Source organism: Manis pentadactyla, chromosome 3, assembly GCF_030020395.1.
Source record: "Manis pentadactyla isolate mManPen7 chromosome 3, mManPen7.hap1, whole genome shotgun sequence".
Taxonomy (NCBI): domain Eukaryota; kingdom Metazoa; phylum Chordata; class Mammalia; order Pholidota; family Manidae; genus Manis; species Manis pentadactyla.
In genome coordinates, this window is record NC_080021.1 from 207774214 (window position 1) to 207787263 (window position 13050).

Consider the following 13050-nt stretch of genomic DNA (forward strand, 5'->3'; position numbering starts at 1 on the left):
CTTCTTTACCAATCTGGATTCCTTGTATTTCTTTATTTTGTCTGATTGCCGTGGCTAGGACCTCCAGTACTATGTTAAATAACAGTGGAGAGAGTGGGCATCCCTGTCTAGTTCCCGATCTCAGAGGAAATGCTTTCAGCTTCTCGCTGTTCAATATAATGTTGGATGTGGGTTTATCATAGATGGCCTTTATTATGTTGAGGTACTTGCCCTCTATTCCCATTTTGCTGAGAGTTTTTAACATGAATGGATGTTGAACTTTGTCAAATGCTTTTTCAGCATCTATGGAGATGATCATGTGGTTTTTGTCTTTCTTTTTGTTGATGTGGTGGATGATGTTGATGGACTTTCGAATGTTGTACCATCCTTGCATCCCTGGGATGAATCCCACTTGGTCATGGTGTATGATCCTTTTGATGTATTTTTGAATTCGGTTTGCTAATATTTTGTTGAGTATTTTTGCATCTACGTTCATCAGGGATATTGGTCTGTAGTTTTCTTTTTTGGTGGGGTCTTTGCCTGGTTTTCGTATTAGGGTGATGTTAGCTTCATAGAATGAGTTTGGGAGTATCCCCTCCTCCTCTATTTTTTGGAAAACTTTAAAGAGAATGGGTATTATGTCTTCCCTGTATGTCTGATAAAATTCTGAGGTAAATCCATCTGGCCCGGGGGTTTTGTTCTTTGGTAGTTTTTTGATTACCTCTTCAATTTCGTTGCTGGTAATTGGTCTGTTTAGATTTTCTGTTTCTTCCTGGGTCAATCTTGGAAGGTTATATTTTTCTAGGAAGTTGTCCATTTCTCCTAGGTTTCCCAGCTTGTTAGCATATAGGTTTTCATAGTATTCTCCAATAATTCTTTGCATTTCCGTGGGGTCCGTCGTGATTTTTCCTTTCTCGTTTCTGATACTGTTGATTTGTGTTGACTCTCTTTTCTTCTTAATAAGTCTGGCTAGAGGCTTATCTATTTTGTTTATTTTCTCGAAGAACCAGCTCTTGGTTTCATTGATTTTTGCTATTGTTTTATTCTTCTCAATTTTATTTATTTCTTCTCTGATCTTTATTATGTCCCTCCTTCTGCTGACCTTAGGCCTCATCTGTTCTTCTTTTTCCAATTTCGATAATTGTGACATTAGACCATTCATTTGGGATTGCTCTTCCTTTTTTAAATATGCTTGGATTGCTATATACTTTCCTCTTAAGACTGCTTTTGCTGTGTCCCACAGAAGTTGGGGCTTAGTGTTGTTGTTGTCATTTGTTTCCATATATTGCTGGATCTCCATTTTGATTTGGTCATTGATCCATTGATTATTTAGGAGCGTGTTGTTAAGCCTCCATGTGTTTGTGAGACTCTTTGCTTTCTTTGTACAGTTTATTTCTAGTTTTATGTCTTTGTGGTCTGAAAAGTTGGTTGGTAGGATTTCAATCTTTTGGAATTTTCTGAGGCTCTTTTTGTGGCCTAGTATGTGGTCTATTCTGGAGAATGTTCCATGTGCACTTGAGAAGTATGTATATCCCGCTGCTTTTGGATGTAGAGTTCTATAGATGTCTATTAGGTCCATCTGCTCTACTGTGTTGTTCAGTGCTTCCGTGTCCTTACTTATTTTCTGCCCAGTGGATCTATCCTTTGGGGTGAGTGGTGTGTTGAAGTCTCCTAGAATGAATGCATTGCAGTCTATATCCCCCTTTAGTTCTGTTAGTATTTGTTTCACATATGCTGGTGCTCCTGTGTTGGGTGCATATATATTTAGAATGGTTATATCCTCTTGTTTGACTGAGCCCTTTATCATTATGTAGTGTCCTTCTTTATCTCTTGTTACTTTCTTTGTTTTGAAGTCTATTTTGTCTGATATTAGTACTGCAACCCCTGCTTTCTTCTCACTGTTGTTTGCTTGAAATATGTTTTTCCATCCCTTGACTTTTAGTCTGTACATGTCTTTCGGTTTGAGGTGAGTTTCTTGTAAGCAGCATATAGATGGGTCTTGCTTTTTTATCCATTCTGTTACTCTGTGTCTTTTGATTGGTGCATTCAACCCATTAACATTTAGGGTGACTATTGAAAGATATGTACTTATTGCCATTGCAGGCTTTAAATTCGTGGTTACCAAACGTTCAAGGTTAGCCTCTTTAGTATCTTACTGCCTAACTTAGCTCGCTTATTGAGCTGTTATATACACTGTCTGGAGATTCTTTTCTTCTCTCCCTTCTTGTTCCTCCTCCTCGATTCTTCATATGTTGGGTGTTTTGTGCTGTGCTCTTTCTAGGAGTGCTCCCATCTAGAGCAGTCCATGTAAGATGTTCTGTAGAGGTGGTTTGTGGAAAGCAAATTCCCTCAGCTTTTGTTTGTCTGGGAATTGTTTAATCCCACCTTCATATTTGAATGATAGTCGTGCTGGATACAGTATCCTTGGTTCAAGGCCCTTCTGTTTCATTGTATTAAATATATCATGCCATTCTCTTCTGGCCTGTAGGGTTTCGGTTGAGAAATCTGACGTTAGCCTGATGGGTTTCCCTTTATAGGTGACCTTTTTCTCTCTAGCTGCCTTTAACACTCTTTCCTTGTCCTTGATCTTTGCCATTTTAATTATTATGTGTCTTGGTGTTGCCCTTCTTGGATCCTTTCTGTTGGGGGTTCTGTGTATTTCCGTGGTCTGTTTGATTACTTCCTCCCCCAGTGTGGGGAAGTTTTCAGCAATTATTTCTTCTAAGATACTTTCCATCTCTTTTCCTCTCTCTTCTTCTTCTGGGACCCCTATAATACGGATATTGTTCCTTTTGGATTGGTCACACAGTTCTCTTAATATTGTTTCATTCCTGGAGATCCTTTTGTCTCTCTCTATGTCAGCTTCTATGCGTTCCTGTTCTCTGATTTCAATTCCATCAATGGCCTCTTGCATTCTATCCATTCTGCTTATAAACCCTTCCAGAGTTTGTTTCATTTCTGCGATCTCCTTTCTGGCATCTGTGATCTCTTTCCGGACTTCATCCCATTTTTCTTGCGTATTTCTGTGCATCTCTGTCAGCATGTTTATGATTCTTATTTTGAATTCTTTGTCAGGAAGACTGGTTAGGTCTGTCTCCTTCTCTGGTGTTGTCTCTGTGATCTTTGTCTGCCTGTAGCTTTGCCTTTTCATGGTGATAAGAATAGTTTGCAGAGCTGGGACGAGTGACGGCTGGAAGGACTTCCTTTCTTGTTGGTTTGTGGCCCTCCTCTCCTGGGAGAAGAGCGGCCTCTAGTGGCTTGTGCTGCGCAGCTGCGCGCAGACAGGGTTTCTGCTTCCTGCCCGGCTGCTATGGAGTTAATCTCCGCTGTTGATGTGGGCGTGGCCTGGCTCGGGCAGCTACTCCAAAATGGTGGAGTCGCGTTGGAGCAGGAGCTGCTGGGAGGCTATTTATCTCCGTAAGGGGCCTCCCTGCTCCCTGCAGCCCAGGGGTTAGGGTGCCCAGAGATCCCGGATTCCCTACCTCTGGATTAAGTGACCTGCCCTGCCCCTTTAAGACTTCCAAAAAGCACCCGCCAAAACAAACAACGACCACAAAAAAAAACAAGAAAAAAAATTTTTTTAATTAAAAAAAAAAATTTTTAATTAAAAAAAAAAGGTGGTCGTTCGTTTTTCTTTATTCTCCGGTGCCAGCCTCAGGCCTCTGCTCACCGGTCTTTCTGCCCTGTTTCCCTAGTATTGGGGTCCCTGTCCCTTTAAGACTTCCAAAAAGCGCTCGCCAAAATAAAGCAGCAAAAAAGCAAAAAAAAAAAAAAATGGTCGCGCGCTTTTCTTATGTCCTCTGTCGCCCAGCCTCCAGTGCCTGCTCACTGTTCTTGCTGCCCTGTTTTCCCAGTATCGAGGGCCCTGCACTCTGGCCCGGATGGCTGGGGCTGGGTGTTCGGCAGCCCTGGGCTCCGTCTCCCTCCCGCTCTGCCTGCTCTTCTCCCGCCGGGAGCTGGGGGGAGGGGCGCTCGGCTCCCGCGGGGCCGGGGCTTGTATCTTACCCGCTTCGCGAGGCGCTGGGTTCTCTCAGGTGCGGATGTGGTCTGGATATTGTCCTGTGTCCTCTGGTCTTTATTCTAGGAAGGGTTGTCTTTGTTATATTTTCATAGATATATGTTGTTTTGGGAGGAGATTTCCGCTGCTCTACTCACGCTGCCATCTTCCGCCCCTCCCTCTGCATAGGTATTTATAATGGGTATATCCTCTTGTTGGACTGACCCCTTTATTATTATGTGATGTCCTTCTTTGTCTCATGTTACTTTCTTTGTTTTGAAGTCTATTTTGTCTAATACAAGTACTGCAACTCCTGCTTTTTTCTCCCTATTATTTGCATGAAATATCTTTTTTCATCTCTTAATTTTTAGTCTGTGTATGTCTTTGGATTTGAAGTGAGTCTCTTATAGGCAGCATATAGACAGGTCTTTTTTTTATCCATTCAGTGACTCTATGTCTTTTGTTTGATGTATTCAGACCATTTACATTTAGGATGATTACCTATAGGTATGTACTTATTGCCATTGCAGGCTTTAGATTTGTGGTTACCAAAGGTTCAAGGGTAATTCCCTTACTATCTAACAGACTAATTTAACTCACTTTGTATGCTATTACAAACACAACCTAAAGGTTCTCTCTTTTTTTCCCCTTCTTTTTCTTCCTCCTCCATTCTTTATATATTAGGTATCATATTTTGTACTCTTTTTCTATCCCTTGACTGACTTTGGGGGTAGTTGATTTGATTTTGCATCTGCTTAGTAATTAATTTTTCTAGTTTCTTTACTGTGATTTTATTTCCCCTGGTGACAGCTATATAGCCTTAGGAACACTTCCATCTATAGCAGTCCCTCCAATATACACTGTAGAGGTGGTTTGCGGGAGGTAAATTCTCTCAGCTTTGCTTATGTGGAAATTGTTTAATCTCTTCTTCAAAGTGAAATGATAATCTTTCTGGGTAGAATGTTCTTGGTTTGAGGCCCTTCTGTTTCATTGCATTAAATATATCATGCCACTCCCTTCTGGACTGTAAGGTTTCTGCTGAGAAGTCTGATGACAGCCTGCTGGGTTTTCCTTTGTATGTGATCTTTTTTCTCTCTCTGGCTGTTTTTAATAGTCTGTCCTTATCCTTGATCTTTGCCATTTTAATTATTATATGTCTTGATGTTGTCGTCCTTGGATCTCTCATGTTGGGAGATCTATACACCTCCACGGCCTGAGAGACTATCTCCTTCCCCAGACTGGGGAAGTTTTCAGTAATTACCTCCTCAAAGACACTTTCTATCCCTTTTTCTGTCTTCTTCTTCTTCTGATACCCCCATAATGCAAATATTGTTCCGTTTGGATTAGTCACACAGTTCTCTCAATATTCTTTCATTCCTAGAGATCCTTTTTTCTATATGTGCCTCAGCTTCTTTGTATTCCTCTTCTCTAATTTCTATTCCATTTACCATCTCTTCTACTACATCTAATCTTCTTTTAAATGACTCCATTGCATGTTTCATTTCAGATATGGAATTCCTTAATGATTGGATCTCCATCCTAAATTCATCCCTGAGTTCTTGAATATTTTTCTGTACCTCCATGAGCATGGTTATGATTTTTATTTTGAACTCTCTTTCAGGAAGATTGATGAGTTCAGTTTCACCTGGCCCTTTTTCTGGTGTTTGTGGGATTTTTGTTTGAACCAGGTTCCTTTGACATTTCATATATGTATGTGGCGCCCTCTAGTGCCCAGAAGATTTACTCTCTGGAGCTGCTCAGCCCCTGGAGTGATGTTGGTAGTTGCAGAGGAGTGGTACTGGTGCCTGGCGGGAGGAAAGATGTTTCCTGCTTCCCAGCTGCTGTGCCTGCCTCCACTGTCAGAACCAGTGGGCTGAGCACAAAGGTGTAAGCCTCTGTGCTTTGCATCTGTAGCTGCCTTAGGTAGGGTCTCCCTCTGTCTGGCCTGTCGCCAGGGCAGGAACTGCCCGTTTGCGAGCCGGTGCCAGAAGGCCAGGAGGAAGGCACAGCAGGCTGTGTATCACGGTGGAGGGTCTCAGAGCTGAGTAGTCAGCCAGGGGGATGGAACACCTTCAGCTCCTGAAAGTTTCCAACCTGCTGGGCAGAGTGCGCTTGGACAATTTTTCCACCTATCCTTTCTCCTGAGCAGCAAACTGTGCAATCCTTGCCTCTTTAGCAGCCCTCTCAATGTTAGGAAGTCTCTCAGACTGCCCACCTTTCTCTTGTCCCAGAATAGTCAGATGTGGATCTGTTTTCCGCAAATGGCTGGAATCTCAGTCTCTCCAAGTATTCTGCCTGTCTTAGCTTAGCAACTCCACTAATCTCCAGAGCACCAGTGCAATGTAGGTTCATGTTCCCAAAGCAGATCTCCAGGGCTGACTGTTCAGCAGTCCTAGGTTTTCACCTGCTCCCGGCTCCATTTCTCTTCCTTCCGCTGGTGAGCTGGGTGGGGGAAGGGCTTGGTTCCTGCCAGATCAAGGCTTTGGTACGTTACCATGTTTCATAAGGTCTGCTCTTCTCTCCTGGTGTATGCAGTCTGGCACAGCCTTCTTTCCTGCTGCACTTTTAGGATTAGTTGTATTAACTATATCTTCGTATTATATGTGGTTTTGGGAGTTCACTCTCACCTGTCATGCCACCATCTTTAATCTTCTCTGATACACACTCTTATGAAGGTTTCACATGAAAAACATTGTGGTTACTACATTCACCCATATTATCAAGTCCCCCCCATACTGGGGCTTGCTTTTTAAATCATCAAGGCTCATGTCCTTTTTACCGTGCTTTTTTTCTCTCATGTTGTTACATATCACAGTGTAAAACAATTTAATGGCAATATAATAGTCACCATTTATTGGTTGCTTATCATGAGTCAGACACTTGTTAGAGGCTTTATACAGATAACTCCATTAATCTTCACAACAGTCTATTAGGCAGTTATGTTATTACCTCAAATTTCTAGATGAGAAAACAGATGAAGTAACTTGCCCGTGGTAAAGTCACGATTTCACTAGCAACATAATCTGCTTCATTTCCTGTTCTTAGAAATAGGGTTGTCTAATTTTTTTAGTATCATAACTAACACTTTGGTGAGTTTCTTTGAACATGAAGTTTTTTATGAACTAAGAATTATTTCCTCAGAATAGATTCCTGGAAGCAGAATTATTGGATCAAGTCAGTATTTTTAAGACTCTTATTCTCATTGTCAAACTATTTTCCAAAGTGTTTTTACCAATATTTTTTATCACAAAAAGGTTACTTTAAAGATTTACTTCAATCTAAAACACAGGTATAGAAAAGGACTATAATAATGACTGTGAAATCCACATAGGAAGTGGCCACCAGAGGGCAATCAAATCACAGCACTATTGAAAAAAATCTCATTGGAGACAAAAGGAGAGACTGATTTATTTTAAGCATGGAATTTTAAATCAAGTATTTGCCCTCCTTCATGTTGATTTTTATTATATTTCCAAATGCAGAAAACACTTATTTCTCTTATTACTAGCTGCTTTTAGGAATTATAACCATGGAAAGGATTTTTTTTTGCCAAAAATTATGTCCAGAGCAAGAACAAGCTGGGATTAGCTTAACATTAAAGACAGCTATCTCACTGCTGCAAGGATAAGTAGAAGTGAAAGCCAGCAATGGAGACTGCTTTCTGATCCTGTACAAGACCTGGTGAGAAATTTAAATCAACTTGGTGTAATGCAGCATTCCTGTCATTACCCAGGTTGAAATTCATCTTTCCTCTAATTGTTTTTCCATTCATTTTTTTCACATACTCAAACTTTTAGTGAGTACTTACTGTGTATCAAGCTCCATGCTAGAGATTATGTACAATGGTGAACAAAATTGATATTGCTGCTACCCTCATGAAACTTATAATGTAGTGTGTAAGCCATATATGACTCATAATCAGAAATAAATATATAATTATAAACTGGAATAAGTGCTCTGAAGAAAAACCCAAGTGTATATATGAGTGTATAATTGGGAATCATCATTTATACTGGAGCATCAGGAACTGCTTTCTAATGAAATTACCTTCACCTGAAGGCATGAAGGAAAACTGTGATTTGATAAAGCACAGGGGCTGGGGGTAGGGGTAAAGGAGTATTAGAAAGACCATTCTAGGCAGAGGAAAAATCATATATGAGAACCTTGGCACAAGGGAACACAGCTTGTTTTCAGAATAGAAGTCAGTAAGGACAAGACCATAGACAGTAAAGAAAAAGAATAGCACAAGAGAGAAATCGCAAGTAAGCAGGGACCAGAACACATAACAAAGAAAATAACACCATTTCATGTATATCAATTTGCTTCACCATAGAGAAGAGGATCAGAATGAAGAAAAAGTTTTCATAAATTTCAAATATTCTGCTACCCTGATATCATAAAAACACTTGTACTTATCATACTAGTTTGCTCCATTTTCTGTTGGGGGAAAATAGATTTCTGAGGAAGTATCTCTAATCCTAACATTTAGGAAAACTGGAGATCAGAACAGCTCCTTGTCTTTATTTTTTAATAATTTGCCTAGATGTGGTTTTGCTTGTTTTATACTGCTGAGTTTGCTGAGCTTTCTGAATCTGTAGGTTGATGTCTTTCATCAGTTTGGAAAACGATTGGCTGTTATCTCTTCAAATACTGCTTCTATCCCAATATCTTTCTCTTTTCTTTCTGGGTTTACAATAACATTTATTTTAGACCTTTCGGCTATATCTCATGTGTGTTTGTTGCTATGTTCTTTCATTTTTTTTCTCCGGGCTTCAGTTTGAATATTTTTAACTGAGCTATATTCAAGTCTACTAACCTCGTTTTCACTGTGCAATCTGCTGCTAAACCCATGTAATGAGTTATTAATTTCAAGTGTTGTATTTTTTAGTTCTAGATTGTCCTTTTGATTATTTTTATAAATTCAATTCTGTTGAAATTTTGCCTCTTTACTGATTGACTGGTTTTTCCTCTATTTTCTTAAAATATTAATTTTAGTTATCTCAAAGGCATTGTTTGCTAACTCTAACATCTGGATCATCTGTGGGTCTGCTTCCATTGTTTACTTTTTCTCTTTATTATTGTTTACACTTTCCAATCTCAGCATTGTGTAGTATTTTTACTGCATGCCAGATACAGTATAAAAAGAACCACAGATGACTCCCCCTTACCTCTGTTAAGACATATGAGAGGATCACCTCAATCCAATTAGAAATTGAGATGGGTTGAGGATGGACTGCAATTTTAGTATGAGTCATTTCACCTTGGGTTCAACACTTTTCCTTGGTCATGGCCCTCTAAAACTTTAGATTGGGCATATAGCAGGCATAAGTCTCCACAGCTCTGAAAGACTGCAACAGACCCAGAACTGCCCTGTAGTGGTTTGAGCCAAGGTTCCACTCCATGCACCTTCAGATCTAGCAATGTCTTGGGAGAGATGGTCATATGCTGTAACAGGCCCTCTGTTCCTAAAGAGATTTTGACTCCCAAACACCACAAGACAGAGACTTCTTTATACCTTTTGAACCAGCCTCCCATCTCCTGCAGGGTCAGCTAATGTCCTCTGGGAACATTGGCCTTGTGTTTAAGGCTCCTTGAGTTTATGATTCCTCATGCAAGCCCCAAACAATTGCCAAAAGTTCTTCTTGTATCTCTTTACTAAGAAGAATTCCTTTGCTTGGGCCAAGTCTGCTCCTTAGTCGGTGCCCAGAATCAGCACATGTTCCCTGGAAAGAAAATGGCTGCTGATCATCAGCTTACTCAGGAAGAGTTCTACCCTTTCTGGAATTTTAGCTTCCTTGCTTCCATAGCTCTCCAATCAATATGACTTTTGAAATGTACGTATTTTATTTTCAAGTTGCTATACTAGGCATTTGGCTTGTTATGGCTTGCTATTGCATCCTACTTAGGATAGAAAGCCCCTTACATACTATTTAGGAAGAATGAGCCTATAAACGAAGGACTTGGAAATGAAAAGAACAATAGGCTAATTACATAACAAGCTTAAGGCATGTATGTACCTGTGAGGGCATCACAACTGGCAGACCGATTGTGGCATCTGCAGGGCAAGCAGCCACTCTTATTAAAGTCATAATACCCGTCTTGGCATCGATCACATGTAGAGCCGGTGACACCCACTTTGCACTGGCACATTCCGGAACTGCAAATGGAAGCAAATACAATGAATAAATCAGTTTGAAAGGTTTCTTGCCTAACATCCCATCACAGGTGATCTTAATGAAGAAATACTTTCAACTAGATTTTTGTTATTACAAGTACTGTGATTTTTATTTTGAACTGGAAGCCAACTTCATGGCTGTATAATTCAAGTAACATGGTACTAATATTAACTATTTGTGACAATGTAATCCTCTGCACTTGGGTAGTTTAAAATAAATGATAAAGGAGCCATAGAGAATATAAGTCCCCCATGCTTAGAAATCTTTGCTAAGCACCGGGCATAGAACTGGTACCAATGCTACATCTCATTCGGATCATTCCACAGTTCCATCACCCCTCCCAATCTAGAGAAGAGCCTTCACCCAACCTAGCTTCTGGTTGAAGAATATGAAGACCACGATCCTAATGAAACTTGATGTAATTTTCTGCTTTAGATCCAAACTGTATTAAAATCATATTTCTGGTAGTTAAACTGGATTCATAATTAAGTAAACATGACTATAATGGGGACCCCTATTGCTTTCCAGATTAAGTCCATATAAAAATTCTAGACTGCCAACCCAAAAAGAATAAAAATATAAAGAAGAATATTTTATTTAGTAATCCATCTCTTATTAACCTATTTTCTTTCAGTGTCCATTACATCAACAATATCATCTCTCTCCAATCAATGAAACTCAAAACTTTCTTGTGATTTTCAACTCCTCTATCTCTACCCCAAGCTTGTATGACAACTCACTCATATTCAACATATCATCAATTTGTCAAATTTTCTTTCAAAATATCTCTTGGTATTGTTTTCTTCTACAATTATCCCTCCTTTTCACCTCTCAAAAATTTTCCTGCTTTCAGGCTTATCTTTTTCTATGAAACTTTCCCCTGACTGGTCTGCAGAGATCTTTTGGCTTCCTGACTTCACATTTTCTATGCCATACATTTTAATCTTAATTATGATCTGTCCTATATTCTTGCATATACGTTAAGTCTTGTTTCTCTAGTAAGACTGTTAAGGACCTGAGGCAAAGGCTGTATCATGCAGGCCTTTTTAAATTTTTATCCTCAAGACCTAGCACAAGCCTAGGGATAGTGTACTATTTTCATTTCACACACCTTACTCAGGAAGTTTCCTGAGTACAGGGACTACATCTTAGCCATTCTGGTCTCCTCAGAGTCTAGTATGGTACCTGGTTTGTTGTAGGCACTTACTATATGCCTGATAAATAAATGCTCAATAAATGCATAAAACTGAATTTTAGAGGTAAGCACTAGGAGGGAAAAAGAAAGATGAGAGGCTATACTGATTACTAGGGTTCTAAGAACAGCTCAGATATTTTCCCTTTTTTCCAAAAGTGTGATCCTTCTTTATATGCTCATTCTCACTCACATTTTAAGACTTTACCTGAGTAGATTATGGCACCAGTTATATTGTATGGGAGAAAACTTAAAATAGAACTGCTTTCAGTGTAATTTTTTAAAAGAGACTCAGCTCCTAAAAATAAGCCCCCATGGGGTTATCATTTTAGTTCAGGAGCCCAAGTTAAAATTGTTAATACTTACACAGCTCTTACACATATCAGTTAAAGTAATCCCCTACTATTTCTATAATATCCCATATTCCTATTTCTGTAACAAAAACAGAAGTTCTAAATTTGAGAGTTACTGGAATTCTGGGTTGAGCTTCGCAGATTGGAAGTAAAGCAATTTTCAACCATGTATATTCTACTTGTAGTACACAACCTAAGGATTGTTATTGTTGTTATTATTATTGTTTGAGATTTGCCTCTCTGTTTGCCAGCATCCCCTGGAATAAGTAATGAAGCTTTTGCCTTCTATCCCTAATAAACTATTTTGAGCAGCTAGAATTGAAATTTACTTCTCTCTCCCCACTTATGGGTCTCTGCACTATCCCAGGTTATGCCAAAAAGGAATAGAAAAGTAGGAAAACTGTTGTACATGGAATATTTTAGGGTTTTATTCAAACACAACCATCCCAGAAGGGAAAGAAAGACAGGCTTATGTAAATAATATATACTTTACATATCTCAAACCCTTGTATGCTAAGAAGTCACATACCATATATTCCTATATTAAAAGCTGTCTAGTGTATTGGGTTATGCAATTTCTTGACTAACAAATAACTTGACAAAAAATATAAAACAGAGGCATCTGAAAGGAGTGATGATGATGATGATGATGATAAAAACAATGAGCCATCATTTATTGAAGACCTGTGTCAATATCTCCAACCCTCAAAATAACCCTAGTAGGTAGAGTTCATAATCCTCGCTTTATTATTGAGAAATTCAGAGATGTTAAAGTTATTGTCCACACCTAGTAAGTCAGGTTTATTTATACACAGCCAGACTTTTCCTTCTACACCATGCTATGTGCCCTTCCTAAGTTTGACTCTACATTTCTACAAGAAACTTTGCCTGCCAAATTATGTGATATCTACAGGGTATCAAGCTTCATGTAGTAGATTCCAAGCACCACTGTTCATCATTTCTTTAGGTTCTGACTCCAGTGAGCTATTTCTAACTTGCCCAGAATAAACCCCGGTCTCTTCTCTCACTGCCAGCAAATTTCAGGTCTTCCTTAACAAGAAAATGAGAGTTCTTACTACTTGAAGAAAAACTGCAGCCTAACAAAGTCCAAGGTTATCAGAGATAAAAGGCCAAATATTTTGATGCTTAAAGCTTAGTTAAATAATTTGTACTGATCATAGTATAGAAGATGAGCACTGATTTTTAAAATGCAACAGAAATGTACATAACCAAGCACATCTCTTAAGTAACTTTGCAAAAAAGAAAACAGAAGGAAAAAACCCACACACGTACATATACACAGTCTTACACAAGAATATCCCAAGATATTTAAAGATCTAGCAAATAAATCTG

General features: G+C 39.2%; 1 protein-coding gene across 2 annotated transcripts in view; it reads right to left on the reverse strand.

Annotated features, from left to right (window-relative positions):
* The window catches only part of MEGF9 (multiple EGF like domains 9), a 99854-nt gene that overhangs the window by 24189 nt on the left and 62615 nt on the right, over positions 1–13050 (reverse strand). For both annotated transcript variants that reach the window (XM_036915497.2, XM_036915496.2), the window contains exon 3: positions 9994–10133. In XM_036915497.2, coding sequence (XP_036771392.1) covers positions 9994–10133 — 140 coding nt within the window. The remainder of the gene's footprint in view (positions 1–9993; positions 10134–13050) is intronic.